At 57.5% G+C, this 21,258-nt stretch overlaps 1 protein-coding gene across 5 annotated transcripts; it reads right to left on the reverse strand.

The window, feature by feature from the left end:
* Positions 1-144: 144 nt before the first annotated feature.
* Positions 145-21,229, reverse strand: MTSS2 (MTSS I-BAR domain containing 2). Of its 5 annotated transcripts, XM_088800244.1 has the most exons (15): positions 16,155-16,531; positions 15,892-15,953; positions 15,731-15,804; positions 14,827-14,911; positions 14,654-14,745; positions 14,494-14,568; positions 14,169-14,177; positions 13,109-13,266; positions 12,552-12,659; positions 11,507-11,604; positions 9,817-10,039; positions 4,304-4,378; positions 3,819-3,995; positions 3,490-3,655; positions 145-3,414 (listed from the first exon to the last, which is right to left on the reverse strand). In XM_088800244.1, exons 1-15 carry the CDS (start codon positions 16,428-16,430, stop codon positions 2,648-2,650), a joined length of 2,445 nt encoding a protein of 814 aa, XP_088656370.1. In that variant the 5' UTR covers positions 16,431-16,531; the 3' UTR covers positions 145-2,647. The 5 variants fall into 5 exon arrangements, with proteins under 5 accessions (XP_088656370.1, XP_074170696.2, XP_019613255.2 ...); XM_074314595.2 differs by lacking the exons at positions 14,169-14,177; positions 16,155-16,531 and adding an exon at positions 20,734-21,229 and having other exon boundaries at positions 145-3,375; XM_019757696.3 differs by lacking the exons at positions 14,169-14,177; positions 16,155-16,531 and adding an exon at positions 20,734-21,227 and having other exon boundaries at positions 9,817-9,943.
* Between the last annotated feature and the right edge of the window lie 29 nt (positions 21,230-21,258).

The raw sequence follows: 21,258 nt of genomic DNA on the forward strand, positions 1-21,258 counted from the left end.
GTCCTGGCACAAGACTCAGTCCTGCTACACAAAGGCCTGGGCTGCCAGGGAGCCCCTCACCCCCTCAGTGTGGAATCTGGATGGGAAAGGGGGTGCTGCAGACGGCAGGTGAGCAGCAGCAGAGGAAGCAGGCGGAGGCATGGGTGTTACAGTACAACTTTATTAATACTGGGGTCTTCACAGTGCATTTGTTACTTGTAGCAGTGACTATTTAAATCAAGGGCAGGATGGGGTGGAGGGGGAGGAGGGGAGAGGAGAATTTATCCAAAAACTGACAGAAAGAAAAGAAACAAAATGGTTCTGATGGGATGGGGGGAGAGGGGGTGCAGGGGGGAGGTGAAGGGAAGAAAGACTGAGTGGGAACCATGAGGGGAGGCCTGGGGCAGGAAAATAAATTAAAAGAAGGAACAAGTTAACAACAGCACCAGAAAAGTTACTTCAGTCAAAAGAGTTTGAAAAGAATATTTCTCTGTACAAAATGAAAAATAAAACGAATGTAAGGAAGTCCCCCAAACCAAAGTCTGATGCGGGATGGCTGGCTCGGATCCCGGGGAGTGGGCCTACAGGTGGTCACTAGACGATGAGAGGTGGTCAAAGGGACGGGGGGTTATGTACAGCCCCGGGTGGCTTGGAGGGGAGGGGCAAGTGGGGATCGGTGGGATGGCTGTGTCCCCCCTACCCCCCTCCAAAGCCACCCCCACTCCCCAGGAGGCAAGCTCTTCCTCTCTGGAAGCCAAGGACCCAGCCTCCCTCCAACCCACTGCTCCTCACCCTGCTCCCCTCACACTTCCTGCATCCTACTCCGCACGCCCACCTGGGCGGAGTCCTGTGCAGCCCTGAGGAAGGGGCCGTGGAGACTCCACCGCAGGGCAGCCCGCACCGGCCCCTCTGCTCTTGCAGCCTCTTCAGGCCTCCTTGGCCTGGGCCCCGTCCAGGTGCTCAAACCTGGGCTCTGAGGTTGGCCGCAGTGCTCAGCAAGGTGGTTTTCAGACCTAGTGACTTACAGGTACTGTTCTACGTGCCCTGGGGGAGCTGGGGGCTCCATCCACTTGGGGGCACCCTTGGTTCCCCAGCCCCACCTGGCCATGCTGCCTGGGTCCCAGTTCCCGGCACAAGCACTACCAGGATCTCTAGCTGGTGCTGGGAGACTCAGCAATCCTGTCCGGGCGGCGCCCACCCTGTGGCCCTGCCACCCTTTGAGCTCAGCTCTCTGCTGGCCTGCAGGACCTCACGAAGTCCTCCACTCGCTGGAGGTGCACCTACTTTTACCTGCTTAGAGTTGGCACAACTTGGTGCAAGGAAGGGGAAAGACACCCCCAGCTCGCCCCACCCCTGCTTTGCTGCCAGAACAGGCCAGGACTGCAGGGCTGGGGTGGGGAGTGCGTCCTGGGATGGCATCTCCTCTGGCAACAGAGAGTCAAAGCCAATCTCCCGGGACGTGCCCCTGACCCGGCCTGGCCTGGGTTGGAAGATCCGCCTCCCCTGGCCATCCCAACCTTAATTTGGCTTTGCTCCAGACGCTGGAGAGAACAGCTGCTCCCTGGCTTTTGGGGAGCCAATTCAGCCCTCCTCGTCCTGCCATGGTACATCAGGCCACTGTGGGGGCCCCCCGTCCGTCAGGCACTCTTGGACACACCCTGTATCGTCCACCCTGTCCCCACATACGGTCCTTGTCCAGTCAGCTCCATTTTACAGTCATAACCCCACATCCCCTCTGCGGCTCCAGCTCCCACCCCTAAAGGTGGCCGAAACTGTGAGCAAAGTGCCACCAGAATTAGTTTTGACATGCCTAGGTGCGGACTGGACATCTGAAAGCAGCTCCTGAAGCCTCTGGACTCTTCCCTGCTGCCGCACCCTGCTCAGCAACCCCAGCCACAGCTCACAGGGAAGGGAAAGGCAGGACACGGAAACTGCCTGAGGGTCCCCTGCCTCCTCCAGGCAGGGCCCCTGCATTTCCTACCCAAGACCCTTCCCTCATGGTGGGGTGGCCTCCCAACTTCACCTGCCCCTACAACCACCAGCTACTCTGCACACCTTTTCAGTCAAAGCCACTACCTTAGCTGACTGGGCACCCCCTCCACAGCCACCCTGCCTCCCTGATGGAGAGGAGCACGGGAGAGGCAGAGAAGTGAGAGGCAGGGACAGGGGCTCAGTCAGAGGCGGAGCAGCCAGCATTCCGGAAAGGCCCGAGGCACCACCAACCCTGGGGAGAAGCCGGGGCCAGGTAAGCTACGCTGTGGCACTGTGGGCCCAGGCCGGGTGGGTGGGATGGCGAGAGGCTGTCCTGGCCCCTCCGCCGTGGGCAGGGGAGTGGACTCGGGCTCACTGAGATGTGGGAAAGGCAGAGCCTGCAGGGAGAAAGAGGAGGAACACAATAGGTAGGGAGAGTATAAAACAGGCTCCAAATCCAGTTCAAGGCCTGCAGGCTCCTGTCGCAGTGAGGTCTGTTAAAGAAGTCACTTCCTGCTTAAACGTCGAAATCCAAGCTGTGTGTGTCTTTTCATAAAGTGGCTTTGCCTTGTGTGATTTTAAAAAAAACCAAACTTGCCTGGCTCTGCTCTCTCCTGGCTATGCCTCTGCTCAGAGCCCTCGCTGCTCAACAGGCCGCCAGCCTCACACTCAGCCAGAGGGTGGGAGGGTGGCGCCATCACAAGATGCGCGGCGCTGACCTGTCGTTGGTGACGGTCCTGCGGAGCCGCACCCCTCGCCGGATGGCCACCAGCATATCTTCAGCTGGGGGGTCCCCAGTGGCAGCTGGGGGCAAGGTGGGCGTCTCCTCGGAGGGGGTGGCTGACAGCGCGGTGGGGAAGGGGAACTGGCCCTCGCCCAGGGCATGGGCGCCCGCCACCAGCTCCCCGAGCTTCTCTACCAGGCTGTGCCGGTTGGCGGCCAGCTGCTGCTGCTGCTCCTCATCCTCGGCCCCTGGCCCAGGGTAGCCGGCGGGCTCGGAGGCCGGGCTGGCCCAGGCTGTGTTGGGCAGGCTCAGCCTCTTTGGGGAGGCCTTCACCAGGTCCGGTGCCAGGGGCGACGCGGCCTCATCGCTGTAAAAGACGCACTCCTCGCTGCCCGCCCGTGTGGGCCCCACATAGCCAGGGGAGTCGGGCACAGTGGGTGTCTTCACGGGGACGATGGGCGGCCGGATAGGGATGGGTCCGGCACTGGAGAGGGCCCGGCGCACGGTGGGCTTGGTGGAGGGCGTGCGGCGGATGGTGGCCACACCGGGGGGTGCGCCTGAGGCAGTGGGCAGCCCGGCGGTGGGCAGCCCCGCCGTGGAGGCCGGGCGCTTGGTCTGGATCAGGCGGCGGTAGTTCTGGGCAATGTTGCTGTTCCGAGGGATGGTGGAGGACTTGTCGAACTCGGGTGGGCCCTCGCTGTCTGCGTCGCCGTTCACAGAGTAGCAGTCGTAGTCAGAGCCTGGGGGCACGGGAGGCAGTGGGCCAGGGCCGCTGGGCTGCAGGCCCAGGACCCCGCCCCAGCCCCAGGGCCTACCTTGGGAGGGGATGGTGTCCTCGGAGCATGAGGGTGTGGTGGTCTGCGTGCTGTAGCCGCTGGAGTATTGCAGCGAGTCCCGGCTGCTCTTCTGGTGCTCCAGGCTCAGGCCGCGGGTCAGCACCATGGCCAGCTCACTGGCCGCAGGGGACACCTCCTCACCGTGCTGGGGGTGGGAAGACTGGAGGCTGAAACCTCGCTCCCCATCTTTCCCCCTCAGCCCGGACTCCAGGGGGCTCCCACCAGGGGGCAGAGCTCGCCAGGTCTCCTGGCACTGACCTGGGGGTGAAGGTGGGGCCTGGCTGGGCTGCCAGGGAGCTACTGCCTACCTTGGCGGCAATCGTGGCAGGAGACATGCGGGGGCGTGGAGCTTCCTCTCCACTGGGGCCCATGGTGCCCCCACTGGCCGGGCCTGGCTCCGGGTCTCGGAGCAGCTCCACTCGGTCCTTCCTCCGCTGCAGGGTGGTGCCTGAGGGTGGCTCGTGGGGGCCAGCCTTGGCCCAGTCCTGTAGGACATGGCAGGCGGGTCAGGGGGACCCGCGGTCCTGCTGTCCCCGGCCCAGGAGCACCTCACTGTAGTGAAAGGTCAGGGCTTCCAGGCCTATGTGGGCTCACAATCCAGGTCAAGGACAGAGTCTGGAAGGCACTGTGACCCCTCGGTCCCACCAGGCGCGGGAGGAAAAGATGTGCGTGTGTGCGGAGTGGCTGCAGTGCTGCCCAGGGAGCTTTTCTTTCAGGGAACAGGTGCTGTGTGCACACCCTCTAGCTGGACTTGGGCCCTCCCTGTAACCCTCAGCAGGTGGGGAGCACTGACCGAGGTGGGGGAGCTGCACTCGCTAACAGACTGGCAGGTTTCCGAGGCCTCAGAGGACGCAGAGCTGGAGGACTTCTGCCATGAAGAGGCCAGCAGGCAGGGCGGGGAGGCCGGAGGAGAGGAGAGAACAGAGCTGGTCACAGGGCCGGCATGCAGGGGGGTGCTCCGATTCTGCAGCCCCCCCCCCCCCCCAGGGCCATGGCTGTGAGCGTCTGCAGCAGAAGGCAGCACCCAGACAGCACACGTCTGGCACTGACCTATCCTATAGCCTGGCCCACGGACCACACGTTTTGAGAATGACAGGAGTCGCTGCTGCTGGATGTGGTGGGCAAGGGAAAGAGAGATACTAAGGATGGCGGCGGGCAACTGGCTTGAGGAGCTGGGTTGATGGCGTCACGGTTTCCTCAGAAGGGCAGGCCAGGGGGAAGTGTGGAGTCCAGAGCTCCATCCTGCACATGTTAGACAGCGTTGCCTACTGATATCGACACACGGATGCAATGTAGGCAACTGTATTTACAAGTCTGGAGTTTAGGGAGACATTAGGGTTGGAGCCACAAATCCAGCAGCCATAAGACAGAATAGGGTCACCTTGGCACTGAGGGTAGTTAAGAGAAAAGGTTCAAGGACCTGATGCATGCCAACATTTAGTGTTTGGGAAGAAGAGGAGGGCCAGCTAAGGCGAGTGACAGGGGGCTGCTGGTGAAGTGGGAGGAAAACCACGAGCAGGTGACATCACAGAAATCAGTGGAAGAACCTGATGTATGAAGGAGGGTCAGCTGTGCTGATGCTGCACGGGGTCCATCAGATGAGGGCAAAGGGGCATCTGTGGAGACCTCAACAACTGTTTCAGAGGAATGGTGGGGGCAGAAGTCCATTGAAGAGTGGACTGAGTGTGCCCAGAGACTCCTCCCTGGGCAGTCAGAGGGGATGAGGTACCCTGGGAGGCCCCCCAACTCAAAACAACAACAAGAAAAGTGAAGAAAAAAGAAGCAAGAGCAGAAACAGGACCATGCGGGTTCCCCAGGGCAGATGCCGGCTTCCGCACAGCGGTGGGCAGTTTGGGCACGTGGCAGGGTGACCCAAATTCAGCCAGGGGACCTGGAAGGGGACCAATCAGTAGCATCCCTCACCCCAGATCCTGTCAAATTCTCTAAATCATCCTTAAGTTAGACCTCTGGGTTTTTTACAGTTTGTAATGAAACATGATCACCAAAATAAAAGGAAACAAAGCACCAGAGGGTGAGGATTCAAAGGAAACAATAAAGAAACTTAAATTTTTACCAATGCAATTGGTAAAACAAAACAAAACAAAAAAACCGATGGAAAAAAGTATTTGGAAAACTGAATGGAAAACATTAAACACTTAGGCATGAAAAAATCCGCCCCCCCAAAAAAAACTCCCCCAAAACAAAAAAAAAAAAACACCTTAAAACTAGGAATAGAATGGAACTTCCTTAGTATAATCTATACAAATAGCGATACTTTTTTCTCTGAGTTGTGAACAAGATAAGGATGAACAAGATAAGGATGCCGCTATCACCATTTCTATTCAGCACTGGAAGTCCTAGTGATGCAATATGCAAGAAAAAGAGGGAAAAAGCAAAAGGATTGGAAAGGAAGAAATAAAGCAGTCATTATTTGTAAAATACATGATTGCACAGGTAGAACATGCGAAAGAATCTACAATTATCAGAACTGATAAGTGATTTTAACAAGGTTATTGGATATATAATCAATATACAAAAAAAATCAAAATTTAAATATCAGCTACTGAAAAATAAACAAAAAACCCTAAAAAAGCCAATATAATTTAAAATGGCATCAATAAACATCAAGTACCCAGGGAAAAGAAATCCAATGATAGATGTGCAAAATCTTTACATGAAGACTACAAAACATTGAAAGAGGGTAAAGCCAAAATAAATGGGGAGAGATATACAATCCCAGGCAAGATCCCAGGATCACTGTTGCTGTTTTTGGTAGAAACTGACAAGTTGATATTAAAATTTATCAGGAAATGCAAAGGGCCAAAATTAGACAATGTGATACTGAAGAATACAGGCTGGAAGACTTTCACTACCAAGTATCAAGATTATTTTATCAAGTTACAGTAATTAAGATGGTGTCGTATTGGTACAAGAAAAGACAAATCAACCTGTGGAACTGAATACAAACTCCAGAAACAACCACACACCCAGACACCTGACTGATGACAAAGGCAGCACTGCTGTGCAGTGGGGGGAAAAATGGGCTTTTCAATAACTTGTCAAATATCTGTATAGAAATGACCCCATACCACACACACACACACACACACACACACACACACACACACACACACAATCAATTCCAGATGAGCTGTAGATCTAAATGAAAAAGGTAACACAACAGAAAAAGGCTTTTAGAGAAAACATTGTGACCTCGGAATACACAAAAATATCTCAGGACACAAAAAGCACGCATGATTTTTAAAAAATGGATAAACTGGACATATGTTAAAGTGAAGAACTTGAGCTCATGAAAAGACTTCAATAAGAGGGTAAAAAGGGAACCCACAACATCAGAGAAGATATCAGATGAAGGCTTGTATCCATAATATGTAAATTCTATGAAATCAATAAGAAAAAGACAAACAACCTGGTAGAAAAATAAGCAAAAAGTTTGAACAGGTCCTTCACCAAAGAGGACATCCAAATGGACTTTAAAAGTATGGAAAGGTGTCCAACCTCATTAGTTATTAGGGAAATGCCAATGAGAAACACAGGGCACTGTACACCCAGCAGAACGGCTAAATGGAACAAAACGTAAAACGCCAGGGCTGGTGAGAATGAGGAACGGCAAAAAGCCACTGCTGTGCTCTTCTTGCCACAAGTCTATGACCTCCCTCTAATTACGGGAAGACATCAGACAGACTCAAAGTGAGAGGCAGTCTACAAAATATCTGACCAGTATTTTGCAAAAGTATCAAAGTCATGAAAAAGGAAGATGGACTGAAGAACTGTTACAGGTTGGAAAAGCCTAAAGAATCACAACTAAATGCAATGCAGACCCCGGCATGGATCTGGGACTCCTGGGTCAGAAAAAAGACATTAGTGAGAACACTGGCAAAATCTGGAAAAGGACTGTAGGTTAGTTAATAGCACTGTGCCAGTGTTAAATGTACTGGTTTTGAAAATTGTCTGGTAGTTACGTCAGATGTTAACATTAAGGAAGCCTGTGGGAATGGGACGTGGGGACTCAGTATTCGTTTTACAACTTTTCTACAAGACTGAAATTATTTCAAAATAAAAAGTTAATCGGATGTTAATTAGACCTATTGTAATGATAAAAAAGAAAATCAAAGAAAACGTTAAAAGAAAAACCTCAATGGATAGGCGAGGCTATAGAGAAGAAGCAAATTGGCAGACCTGAGGAAAGTATTCATAATGTAGTACAGAGAAAACAGGAGATGGCAGTAGGAGAGTTAGGAGACAGAAAGACAGAATGGGAAGGTTTGACACAGAGAGAGAGGTCAGAGCACTCACAAGGGACCAACAACGTGACTGATAACAAATCTCTCAACCAACAATGGAAGCCAGAATACAGCGGAAAGGTACCTTCCAAGTACGGTGAGAGAACAACTGTCATCTCAAAACTGTGTCCCTGGGAAAACTTTCAAGAAAGTGGACAAAACAAAGCATATTTACACATAAAAAAAACCAGAGTTTACTACTATAGACATATTCTAAAAGAACTTCTAAAGGATGTACTTTACTGCAGAAAGAAGGAAGTGAGGAAGATATGAGATTCAAGAAAAAAATGAACAAAGAAATGTGTGAACATATGCATATATAAAAAAATACTGCTGTGTAGAAAATAATGATGACATTAAGAAGAAAAATGTCATTTGTGGATGTTACAAAAAAGGAGAGAATAACATGTAATACCATGTTTCCCCCGAAAACAAGACCTAACCGGAAAATAAGCCCTAGCATGATTTTACAGGATGACATCCCCTGAACACAATCCCTAATACATCTTTTGCAGCAAAAATTAATGTAAGATCCGGTCTTATTTTCAGGGAAACACGGTAGCTTGCAAGTTGGGAGGGAGTGGGTGACTGAAGTTAAATATATATTAAGGTCCTTGAATTATTCATGAGGTGGGTTTGTGACTGCTAAGGATATGCGGTAAAATGTCAAGGTAACCTGCAAAAGAAAAGGAATAGAGTAAAACTCACAATCCAGTAGAGAGGAAATAATGGGAAAAGGAAAAACAAAAGGCAAGGGAAGAGACAGAAGCAGCACAGAAAAAAAACAATGAAGAGAAAGAAAAAAGTAAGATGGAAGTCCAAAAAACGTCAGCAGTCATAAATATAAGTGGACTAAAAATGCCAATTAAAAGATAGGGAATGTCAGACTGGATAAAAAAAAGAAAATCTAGACATATGCTGTTTATAAGAGACTCATCTAAAGCATAAAGACACAGTGAGTTTAAAAGCAAAGACACTGTGATAACAAATACTGACAGAATAAAGCTGATGTAGCTGCAGTAATACCAAGCAAAATGGCCTTTACGATGGATAAGGAACAGAGGATCAACTATGCCATTAGAAGCTTCAATTCACTATGAAGAGTTGACATTTTAAACGTGCATGCACCTAATAAAAGCAAATAAATAAAGCAAACGAGTAGAAACTATATGGGAGAAATTAAGAAATCCATATTTTGCAATTATTGACATGTGAAGCACACAGGGATGAATGGGAGATGAGTGAGACGGTCAGTGTAGACAACTCTTTTGAAAAGTTCTGCTGTGGAGGAGACTAGGTGGCTGGAGGAGAATGTGCGGGGAGGGAGGGCTTTTCCGATGGATGATACTGTATGAATGAGCTGGCACAGGGAAAGAGCGTCAGGATGATGGAGACATCCTGGGGCGAGAGCGCAGGAGAGTATGGAATGCTGAGCCCAAAGGGAAGCACTAGCAGATGGGAGGGACAGCAGGCTGGATGGAAATGCAGGCTGGGTCACTCCCATCACCCTGCAGACAGCCCCTGGGCAGGAGGCCCGACCTCCTTTTGTCTTCTGCTGTTTTCCCAGTTTGTCCACCTCACTGAAGCTGCAGGAACTGAGAGAGCCTGCATCTGAGGAGAATCTTAGGCCAGTCTCTGGGTTTAGAGAGAGGTGGTTCAAGTGTGGAGAAGGGGGAGGGTCCCAGGGAGCCAGAGCGAGTGGCAAGCTGCCGGCTCCCAGCTCCTATGACTGAAGAAGGCAATAGGCAAGGATGGAGACATGGGGAGGAAATGGGGTCCCCAAAACCCCCTGCTGACACTGCTGTGGTGATCCTGGCTGCTCCAACACCTTCCCACTTCACCTTGGCCTTGAGGCAGGGAACTCAGGCTCGTCCCCATAGTGGTGGCCCTGGAGACCTTCTGGCCAGTGTCAACAGCTATAGGTGGCCCCACATGTGGATCGCCTGAAGCTGTCATGAGGCTACTGCACCCCACCCGGCTGGTCCTGCTGACACCCCCTCACCTGGCTGGTGATGTCTGAAGGCATGGGTGAGGGAGGCTTGGAGTAGGTGGCATCCTGGGAGACGAAGCCAGAGTCGTGGGAGGAAATGCTGGAGAGGCGGGCGGTGGCGGTGGCTGGCTGCGCCAGGCTGCGGTAGCGACAGGTGGAACTGGGTGAGTATGTTTGGGCACCCCCAGGCCACGGGGCTCCGCCACCCTTGGCACTGCTACTGCTGCTGGGGGCGCTGGGGGAGTGAAGAAAGGGGGCACAGCAGCCAGACAGGGAGACACAGAGGTGTGTGTGGAGGGGTGACATAAGAGGGTGGGGGAGACAGGTGAGGGGCAAAGGAAGGAAAAGACAACGTCAGACTACAAGATCCTGAGACCCACGTGCCACAGAGGAGCTGGCTTCTGGGGCTGTGGGACAGGGTAGGCCCCAAGGGGACAGCGCCCAAAAGCTGGCCCAGCGCCTGCCCCTGGAGTGCTCCAGTGCCCTGGGAGTCACTGTCAGGACATGCCCAGTCTCTCAGCCTTCTATTCTGCCAGTAAGAACAGTGGACCTCAGGTTAATGATGGGGAAACTGAGTCACCAAGTATGCTTCCTAGTTGCGCTAGAACCAGACATGTCTGATTCTTTCTAGACTGCCTTCTCGAAGTCGGATATTTGCCATCAAACCCCAATGGGACGTCAGTGTGTAGTGACGGTCTGTGTGGGTCCTGGACCCATCACTGTCCTCATCCCCAGCACCGTGCGCGTCCTGTCCCCGTAACTCATGTCCTCTCTGCACCCATTTCACTCTCGGGCAATTTTCCTGGCAACGAAGGCTGCTTTCCTCCTGAGTGTGACACTGAAGTCCCCCGGTTCTCGGTCATCGGTGTCCTTTGCGATCAACCCTCCCTCCTCTGCCGGCCACCCACCCCGGGCCCAGCAGACCCAGGCCCTCCTCTCCCTGCAGAAGGTGTGCCCAGCCAGAGGTGGTTCTGGAGAAGGGGTGCCCGGGCAGATGGGGCTCCCTCAGGAGTAACTCATTCTGTGCTCACTGCCCTCTCACCCAAGGAGCCTTGACTCTTAAATGTCTTCTCCAAATCCCACCTGGTGTCAGCTCAGGACGTGCCCCTGACCCTAAGCCTGCCCAGTGATTAAGTGAGACCTGGGGGGCCAGCTTGGGCTAGGGTTCGGGCCTGTGGCAGCTGCCCGGGAACCAGTTCTCAGGAAGCAACCAGGCTGGAGAGTCTGGAAGGCATGCTTGTGGCCTCAGCACATGCTGTCCGAAGCCTCCACGCCCTCCCCGATCTTAGATTCTTACTATTCCTCCAGATTGTGCTGGGACTGGCAGAGCCCAATGCTTAAATATGGGGACTGTGTCTGTTTCCCCTTCTGTGAAATGGACACAACACCATACCCGATATGGTGGAGTTAGGATTCAATGCAGAAAATGCATAAAGCATCGAGCATGGCACCTGGTACAGTTACGGCTCCATAAACGAAGCTGCTCCTGCACCCCCACTCTTGCTAACACATGCCCGTGCCAGCAGCAGTCTTGTGCTGGGGGTGTATTTTCCCTCTGCACTTGCAAAGTCCTGGATGATGCAGAAGTTGTGTGAATTCTGGGCCCCTGAAGTAGTTCTTAGTGCGGTCTTTGTGGGAACGTCCCCATTCCCTCCCAGGGTATCCCTGCACCCTCCTGACCCCCCATTCACCCCCCACTGACCTGCACATGCTGGACTTCCGCGAGCTGGAGCTGCTGGGTGATGAGGGCGGAGTCTGGTAGGACCAACTGTAGTCTGAGCCCTTCAGGTCTTTGATCACCTGGACAGGCACATGGGTGGGGGTCACTGGAGGCAGCCCTGTCCTTCAGAGAGCCTTATCATTTTCCTGGGGCCCCCAGAGGGCTGATAGGGCCAGAGGCCCCCCACTCTCTTCCCAGTTAAGAACCAGGCCCCAGCAGGAGACCCCGCAGAAGTTGAAGCACCCTCACCCCAGCCCCTTCCTAATGCAGCTCCTTACTTGGGGGTGGAAAGCAGGGCTGCCAGAGGGTTGGGGGAGACGCCTGGGGGAGACCCCACCCTCTCTGATTCCCAGAGACACTGCTGCACCTGGGCCAGGCCCTCGGCTCACACACACTGAGTAAATTTTGAGCCCAGGCTGGGCCAGACAGGGGACATGGGAGAAGCAGGTGCTCCTGATAGAGGAGCCAGGCGAGAGTGACCACGAAGGACACCATGGGGGTCAAATCCTCGCTCTGCTGTGCCCCTTGGGCAAGTTCCTAAACCTTTCTGAGCCTCAGTTTTCTCCTGTGAAACGCAGCCAATCATTGCTGTCTTAAGAGGACTGTGGAGGTAAGTCAATGAGATGAGGTGTGGAAAGTGCATGGCAGAGTGTTGGACATTCAGTCAGTGCCCAGGAAGAGCAGTGCCACAGGGCTGGACCAGGGGAGCACAGTGCGGGTGGCGTGGGCAGGCAGCACCAGCTCTGTCCGGCTTGTTCAGGTGGAGCCGGGAGCAAACTCAGGGCCAAGCCCACACACGCAGAACTTCTGCCCATCTGCTTTCAGTCTGAGGCCCCCCTGGGTCTGGGCACACCACCCCTCACCCGGGCAGGTGCGCCTGGATACCTCACAGTGGGTGTCAGGACATGTCTAGTCCTCTGTCCCCAGCTGCCTCCCCCAAATGCTGTCTCCTTTCCTCATCTACTGCCCCTGACCAAGGGCAGGCCATCCCCTCCCCACGCCCCGCCCCGTCCCCAGGGCTAACTACCTGCTCGCTGGCGGGGGGCAGCTTGTGGGGCTCTGCGGTCAGCACCACCAGGTCGTCGATGATGCCCTGCAGGTGGGTGATCTCCCCCAGCATGGTCAGCTCCCCGTTCTGAGGAAGCAGTGTGTCAGGAGCGCGAGCCCGGCGCTGCCCGCCACCCTGCAGGAACAGGCCTCCCCTGGCCTGTCCTCCCCGTTCCCCGCCAGCCGGGGCTGCTGGGGCTGCTGCCGGCGGGGTGTGCCCAGCTTGGGGCTGGTGAGAACACGTGTCCAGAGCACATCAGTGATGATGAGCTAGGAGACCTGCCTTTGGGCGAGGACCATGTGGCCCCAAATGCACCCAGCCAGGGATCCCTGAGAAGTGGCCTTTCTCTGCGGTCAAAGGGTCAACTCTGGGCTCCGCCTAACCTGCCGGGACCATCAAGTCACCAAGAAGAGCTCAAGCCAAGCTGGGCCCAAATCCTCCTTCCTGGAATGTGGGGGTGGTGGCATGCCGAGGGGACTGCTCAACGAGCCTGACTGTGGGGTGCTCTGCGCGCCGCTCGCACCCCAAGGACCCACCACCACAGGCTGCAGGAAGGTGATGAAGGTGCAGAAGCGGCCGCGCTCTTCAATCAGGGCCCGGCGCACCGCCTGCTTCTCTGTCTCCTCCAGCAGCAGGTACATATCGTTGACGTCCTGCAGGGCGCTGTCCAGCTGGGGCTGCAGGTCTCCTTTCCCTGGAGGGGTAGGGAGGAGAGGCTCGCTGCATCTGGGGCTCAGGCCCCGGGATGGTGTCCCTGGCCATGGGGCTGGGCACTGCCATGGGGGCCTGGGGACGGGGAGGGCAGTCAGGACTCCAAGGCTTGTGGAGGGGCTGGTCCCCAGAGCAGGCAAAGAGGACAGACAGACATGCACATGGGAAAGACACCAAAGCTGCCAAGCCACCCAGGACCTGGGGTCAGCAGCGTCCTGGGCAGACTCAGGGCTGCCCTTGGAACAGCTGTGCTCAGGGGAAGCCCAGCGGCAACCTCCACAACAGCTGAGTCTTCCACCCCCCAGGACACCCTCACTCCCACTGAACAGCGCCCCCTTGCTTCCCAGGATACAGGAAAGCAGTGTGGAAGCAGGACAGAGTGGAGCGTGGGGCTCAGCTGCTGGGCAGGCCATGGTCAGGAGATGTGGGGCTGCATCCTGGAGGGCAGGGAAGGGGGTGTTTTAGTGTGGGCCCCCGTTGAGCTCTGCACAAGGACAGCAACAGCAACACCAAGAAGCAGTGAGAGAGACAGAGAGAGGCAAGAGGGTGATGTGAAGGAGTGGTGCGACAAGAAGTGGGAAAGCGACAGGTAAGGGCTCTAGGCTGGGCCGGGATAGGGCAGCCAGGGCCTGTGCCCCCACCTGGCCCCGTCCAAGCCCGCATGGCCTGGCAGACTGACCCAGCGGTGGCCCCGGACTCATCCCTGGCCAGGGGTACTGGGGACCCCAGGGGGACTGTGCCCCAGGCCCCTCCCTCGCTGGACCAACTGCCTTCCTTGCTCTTCCTTGTCCTGGAGAGGCTCCTTCCAATGGCCCTGAGCTGGGGGAGACAGACAAATGCGACAAGGACAGGAGGAGCAGCTGGAGGGACGGACATTTGACTTACCAAGTAGCTCTACAGGAAAGATGTGGGAGGAGAGACAGAGAAAGAAAGAATGTGTGAAAGACAGCCGGATGGACAGAGCCACTCCTGGGGTGGGGTGGGGTGCCTGGGCCTGTGGGGCCTCCTGCCGCCTCCCTGAGAGGGGAGGTCTGGGGCCAGGTCTGGGATGCAGGGAGGCTCCCTCTGTCCCACCCAACAGACTAGAGGGTCCTGTGTCCAGCATAGGGCCCCTCCGGCCAGGATGATGCCCTGGGGCGCCTCAGAGGGCGGCGGGGAATGTGGAGTGGGCTGGTGGGACTGTGCCTCCATGGGCTGCTCTGGGCTCTACCTTTGCGCGCTTTCTTCTGCAGCTTCAGCGTGTCTGAAGACTTCTTCTTGATTTCGTGCCGGGCTCGTTTGTACTCTGTGCAGGGGATGAGAGAGGAGCACTATGATGAGTGTCTCTGCGAGGTGGTGGCGGGAAGCGCCATCCCAAGCACCCGCCCCACCTTTCGCGTGGTCTTTGTCCAGCTGGTTGACTGACTTCTTCCAGTCCTCGATGCGCTCCTGCAGTGGGTTGATGAGGCTTTCCAGCAGCGCGCTGTGGACAGGGGTTGTATAGGTCAGGGCCACCGGAAGAGTCTCCCTGCGACAACCCTGCCCGCCCGCAGCGGCCACTCACTTAGTGAACTGCCGCAGCTTGGTCTCGATGCTGCGGTGGCGCATGCACATACGCGTGAGCGCTGAGCCGATGTCCCGCGTGGCCCCTGGCGAGGCAAGCGCACGGCGTGGGTAGGGGCCCGCCTGGGCCTCTGCAGTCCCGGTCTCGGCCACGAGGGGGCGAGCTGGCCAGCAAAGGCCCCACTTGCAGCCCGCTCCCTGCCCCCAGCATTCTGCAATCCTGCCGGCCCCAGAGGGGGATTTGATCATTTCCCAGTAGTTACTGAGCCTCTCCTCCGTGTGGGACCAAGGCCCTGCCCACGCAGGTTATGCCAGCCTCCTGCAGCTGCGGGTGCTCTGGTGGTCAAGGCCAGGAGCCTCCCTTCACCCGGCTGCGAGAGGCCAGAACCAAAGACTGGGCAAAATCCCCTCCCACCCCATCAGAAACCCCCTCCAGGTGCCCAGACACAGGAGTAAGAGGCCCGGCACACACACATTGCCTTAGTTCTCACCGCCCCAAGGAACAGGAGCCCAGGTCCGTGCTACTCGGACCAGAAAGAAGAGATGGCCCGGCCTACAGGGAAGGCTCACCTGCCCCTGTGCTCTCAGAAGGGCAGATGGGGGTGGCTGAGACGAAGCCATAATCAGACTCACTGACAGGAAATGAAGTACTGGGGCTGAGGGGTCAAAGGCCCACCCACAGCCAGAACAGAACCCCCCTGTAACATTCCTGTCATGGTTCACCCACTTCTGCTTGCATGCCTCTAGTGACAAGAGCCTCACTCTCTCTACAACCAGCTCCTTCCATTAGGGAGCAGAACTCAAGGTGCAGACTGGGTCTGGCTCAGCTCATACTGCACTCAGCCTTTCCAGCCTCCAAGCCTGACCTGGAGCCGCCCCAACCTCCAGCCACGCCCCCTCCCCACCTCGGGTGTTGGTGGCCATGTCGGCCACTTTCTGGAAGGCATCCAAGAAGGCCACAGCAGCCAGCACAGTGGTCCTGGGGAGATGGACAGTGGGATGGTCTGTGGTGAGGTGCGCTCCCTTCCGCCCTCCCCCCCAGTTGGGGCACCCCCAGCAGCCTCACCTCAGCTGGGAATGCAGCTTCGTGGCCTTGGAGTTGAAGTCCTCCCAGATGGGGTAGGAGCTCTGCCGAGGAGATGGGAGAGGAAGTGAGACATGGGGCTGCAGGGCTCCATTCAGACCCTGGGCAATTTCTGGGAGAGCAGCCCTGCCCCTGTGGAGGCTCCTGGGCCCTCTGGGAGGACAGAGGACCAGGGACAGAGCCATGGAGCATGAGAAAGCCCTGGTCCTGGGAAAAGGCGCCTTTGCTCATCCCTCCTACCTGACAGGAAGTTCGGCCTCCTGTCTACAGTGGGGACTGTTACGGTCTGCATCCTCCGTCAAGAGAGACGCAAATAGTAAATGGCAGGTAGGTCTTGTCTCCTCGGGCCTCCCCAGGGGCCTAGCAGGGGATCTCGGATGAACAGCACGTTCTCCAGGACACAGGCTGGGGTGTTCCATATGGCACTGTGTACAATGGCAGGGCTCAAGGCACACCAGGTCTACACTGGGGCCTCTGGGGGCCCCCACTATGTGCCCCGGAAGCTCTGCCAGCCCGGCCATCCGTCCATTGCAGGCCAGCAGCAGTGGCTCCCAGGCCTGGGGAGGATGTGGCTGCTGCAGGGCCCAGCCAGCCTGCCCAGGACAGCCAGGCCCCAGGCTGAATGGGGCCTTGTGCGACCAACAGAGCCACCTTTCTCCACCCCCGGCTCCCTTCCCCTCCTGGGGACACAGTGTGGCCTTTATCCCAGCCTGGCCCAAAGCTCCAAATTGGGAGGGGGTTTCCCAGTAGGGAGGCCAGCTCTTGGCGACCGCGTTGTCCAGTCTGATCAAGGGGCTTTTCCGTCTAACGTGCCCTCCCACAGCTGCAGGGTCCTGGAGGAACCTCAGCCCCGGCCCAAGGGCCCATTTGGAGGCCTCGATCCTTGAAGGGGGTCCTGGGCTAACAAAACCCCAGGCCCAAGGGACTTCCAACCCTCCCTTCCATGTGGGATGGGGTGCTGGGGGTGGGGCTATTTCTGACGAAAGGGGCAAGATGGAAACCCCAGCCCCCTGGCTTCAGAGGGAGGCTCTGCTGGGCTGGAACCCCGGGGCAGGTTCGAGATGGCCTCTTCAGCTGAGGACAGCTTGCAGGGGTGGAAAGGAGACAGGGGCCGCTTCTGGGAGCCTCAGAAACTCCCTCCCGTCCCAGCCGCCCAAACAGTGCCCAGGGAAAGCAAATATTTGAGAAGTTCACACAGGCTGGAACTGGAGGGGGAGGCTGCGGGTGGGCTGTCTCCATGCAGGCACAGCTCAGGGGAAAGGGGCCTGGGAGGTCATCCCTGGCAGGCCCGAGGAGCTGACCCTCACCTTGGCACTCCCAGTGGTCTTCTGAAAGGTGGCACCCTCCCACCACCTCAAGCCCTCCAGCCCGAAGCCTTGCTGAGACCTCCAGGGAGGAGAGACGATGCTGGGGGTACAGGGGTACAGAGGCAGCTGTGCTGGACCTCAGGAAACCTTCTTAGCCCCTGAAGCAGCCTCTAGGCAGTCTGACAGAGCAAGCGAGTAGGCTAAGCGGGATGAGATAGGTCCCTACTCCCTGCTGGGCTGGGGCCCATGCGGAGAGCGACTCAGCCAGACTTCACAGCCTCGCTTTCCCGTGGGGAGGGGACAAGAGAGGGCACGGGGAGGCCAGGCTGTTCCTCCTCAGCAGATGAACCAAGAACCTTGGTCACTAAGGACTGGGGTCTCCACTGGTTATTCATAAAAGACCCGAGACAAGGCTTTGAGGGGCCGGAGCAGCCAGTGCCCCAGGGGAGTGTCCTGACCCTGGCCATGGCCTGGCGTCTGGCTCTAAGACCCTGGGTTGTTCTACTAGGGACAGTGATTGCTACTGTTCATCAAGTGCTTGTGGCGGGCCAGGCTCTGTGCTGAGCCCTGTCACTGTGATGGCACTGAATTCTTCCAACAGCCCTGTAAAATGAATACTGTTATCACCCCCATTCTACAGGTGAGGAAACTAAGGCTAGAGCTTAAGGTTAGACTTGCCCAAGGCCTCCGAGTGACACAGTCAGGATCTGATCCCCTGACTGTTCACTTCCAGGGGAGATGAGTATCTGGACATCAAGGGTGCGGAGGTGGCAGGGTCCACAGGGATGGGAGAAACACCCAGCTCTTCCTTCCCCCAGTGCAGTGAGCTGCTCTGGAGGGGACAGGTGACGTGCTTGTCGCTAGAGGTGTGTACGGAATGGGATGAGACCCATGAGGAGGCTGCTGGGGCCCCTGGTGCTTGGAGACTGCCAGGCGGTGCTCGTGGTCCAGACGTGGGTCGTGCAGGTAAATGACCCAGGCTACAGTCCCTGAGAGGGGGCTTCCTGGGTGACCCTGAGCCAGGGCCCCCTCTGAGCCTGTCTCCTCACCTGGAAGATCGGGATGGGAACTGCACCTCTGTTGTTAAGTCAGTGTAGAGACACTTAGCACTGTGCCAGCACCTAGTAAGTGCTCATTTAACCCTAGCAGGATTCCTGCCTCTGTGTCTGGGTGACACTCCCCACCCTTGAGAGTAGGCAAAAATTAGGAGCCCATTTTCTGGATGGGCCCGTGCTGGGTGGAGGCCTCCTTCACCTGCTGCAGGTGCCTCGCTACTCCTGTCATCTTGGGCAAGCCCCTGCCCCTCTATGGGCTTCAATGAGCAGCCTGGCACCCAGTAGGCATCTAAGCTGAGTTAAATGAGGCACAGCTGGCAGGAAATGCTCTTGAGAGACCCCTCCCCATCCCTGAGTGTTGCCCCCAGGTTCCAGGTGCGGCTTGAGGAGCCTTCTCCCCTGACCCACAGGCCAGTGTCTGGGCCTCCAGATGGGCCGGGGTGGGCTGTTGTGGGACGTGTGGACACACTGTGGAGAGACCTCACAAGGCAAGCTCGGTCTTCTCAACCTGCCACCTTCCTCTGGGGGAGCCTGGCTGCTTCTGTGGCTCAGGACACAGAGGGAAAGAGCCAGCAGCTGCTCCCTAAATCCAGGTGATGGGCCTCCAGGTGGCCCAGTCCCCTGCCTGTCTCAGGCCAGCGCACGTGCATGTGGCCTAGGTAGGGGAATACTGGTACTTGGCATCACGCCAGGTGAAACTTCTCCCATTTTGCCTCCACATATCAGAAAATCCTCCCTGAACTCTTGCTACCATCTGAGCCTGTTTCCCTCTGTCTCATCCCAAATTTCTTTGCAAATGGGCTAGAGAGGGAGGGAGGCAGTCCTGCCCCTCTTCTCTAAGCAAAAGTTGCTGCTCTTTGCAGTGTTTTTGGAGAGACTGTCAGTGGGAGACGGTGCGGGAAGGTCCCACCCTCAGCCTGCCTTGGGAGTGGCTGGGGGAGCGTGGTCTGGACCGCTGGGTCCCAGGAGGGGATCCCAGTGCCAAGGCTATGATGTCCACATGGCAGGAGGGGCTGCTGAGGGCACAGAGAGGCCAGGATTTCTGAGGGCTGGCAGAAGAGCCTGGAGGTGGAGTTGTAAGGGATGGGGGTCTCAAGGGAAGCACCCCACACAGGCGTGGGGGCACCTGCATGCTGCCAGCTCTGCAGTCCCTGGCCAAGGTAGCTTCAGTCCGCTTCTGGGGGGGGCAGTCTATCTGGCAGCTGCCCCTGGGGCTGTTCTCCTGGCAGCACCAGGAGTCCCTGGCCTGCCTGCAATCCCCTTCCCCGGAAGGGCCTGCCTAGGCACTGGGGGGGCAGGTTGCACCTGAGTGAGTGGTGTTTCCCCCTGGGCCTGTGATATCACCGTGGGATTGCATGCTGTGTACTTGGAAGTATGTGATAGGTCGGGAGGGTGGGGGATCTCAGGAGCTCCCACGGGGAACCCAGTTCTCTCCCTTGTTCTTTCTCCACCCCCCACCCCCCAAAAAGGGTAGGAATGCTGGTTCCTGACCCCCTATCCTGTCAATGGAGCTAGACCTTCTCTTCGCCTCATTAGCCTGAGTCAGCCTGGCCAAACCCTGGCCTCTTTGGGGGACAGGATGCCCCTCATCTCCTAGATCAACAATGAGGGGTGAGGTGAGGGACAGCATCCCACAGTCTCTTAATGACCTTGAGCCAGTCCCAGGCCTCAGTTTCCCCACCTGGTGAGCCAGTGGTGGGTCAGGAACGGGTGACCTGCTCCAGCCTGACCTTGGGCAATCCTGGGGAGGGGTCTGCAGCTGAGGGCCTGGCGTGGAAGTAAGGTAGGGAAGGCCCTCCCCTGGTGTTGCTCCACCAACCCCAACCTTCTCCCCTCCTTCTTCCAAGGTGAGGACAGAGGCCTTGGGAGGCAGGGACAGTCCTGGAGACCTTGGAGTCCTGAAGCTTCCTGGGGCTTGTGGCGGAGGTCGGGACCTGGGGAGGCAGTCGGGGGGTCGGGTGCAGTGGCCAAGGCCGGTGGGGAAGGAGTTAACGGCTTTCCCTGCTTTGGTGGTGACAGCATTGTCTGGGCTCCAAGGCCAGCCTTGGGGGGGGGCGGGAGGGGAGGGAGGTGGGGAGGCCATGGTGGTGTAGGGGGCGGAGGCCGGAGAGACCGGACCAGTTAACGGGTGGTAGAATCGCCCCGAGCCAAACCCCATTCATGGTTTGGGGGTCTGGAGTGCAGGGAGCCCGGGTGTGTGTAGGGTCGGGTCAGGACCCCACGGGGGAGTCGCAACCGGACGACCCCGGGCATAGACCCCGGGGACCGTACGGACACCCTGACACACGGGCACCCACACCCTCCCGACGCGCTCCCGGAGACGCAGAGGAACAGCAGACACAGGCCGGACACACTCAGACAAGGACACACGGACCCCGCGGCGCAGGGACACAGCGGGGCAGTGCTGCCCGCCGCCACGCGTCCCCCGAGAGGATCCGCGCTCGCGCCGCGCGCCCCGTTACCTTCATGTCGTTGACGATGGCCTGGAAGAGCCCGCCCAGGGCGCCGCACTCCTTCTCCGCCGTCTCCATGCTCCGGCCGGGCGGCAGCGGGGCTCAGGCGGGGCGCAGGGAAGCGACCCGGGGGAGCCGGGCCGCGGCGGGCGCTCGCTCCGGGGCCGGGCCGGGCCAGCCGCCTCGGGGCCGCGCTTAGCGGCAGGCCGCGCCACGCTCCGGGGTCGCGGGCCGCCGCAGGGCGGCGCGGGCCATGTCACGGCGGGACTGGCGGCGGCGCGGGGGGCGCGGCGCGGCGCGGGCAGCTGGCGGCGCAGCCTCGGCGCGGGGACTGAGGCGGCGGTAACCGGAGCCGCCGCGGCGCGGGCGTCACGTGGGCGCGGCGAGGGGGACGCAGAGGGGGAGTGGCGGCGGGAGGGGCTGTGGGAACTGCCGGGAGGGCGCAGGCCCATTTGCCGCCAGGCACCACAGCTTTGAAATCCGAACCCGGCGCGGCCAGACTGGTCCGGCGAGCCGGGCGGCAGGCAAGGGCGC

The sequence above is a fragment of the Rhinolophus sinicus genome, chromosome 8, assembly GCF_057876585.1.
Source record: "Rhinolophus sinicus isolate RSI-liver-muscle chromosome 8, RSI-T2T, whole genome shotgun sequence".
Classification (NCBI taxonomy): domain Eukaryota; kingdom Metazoa; phylum Chordata; class Mammalia; order Chiroptera; family Rhinolophidae; genus Rhinolophus; species Rhinolophus sinicus.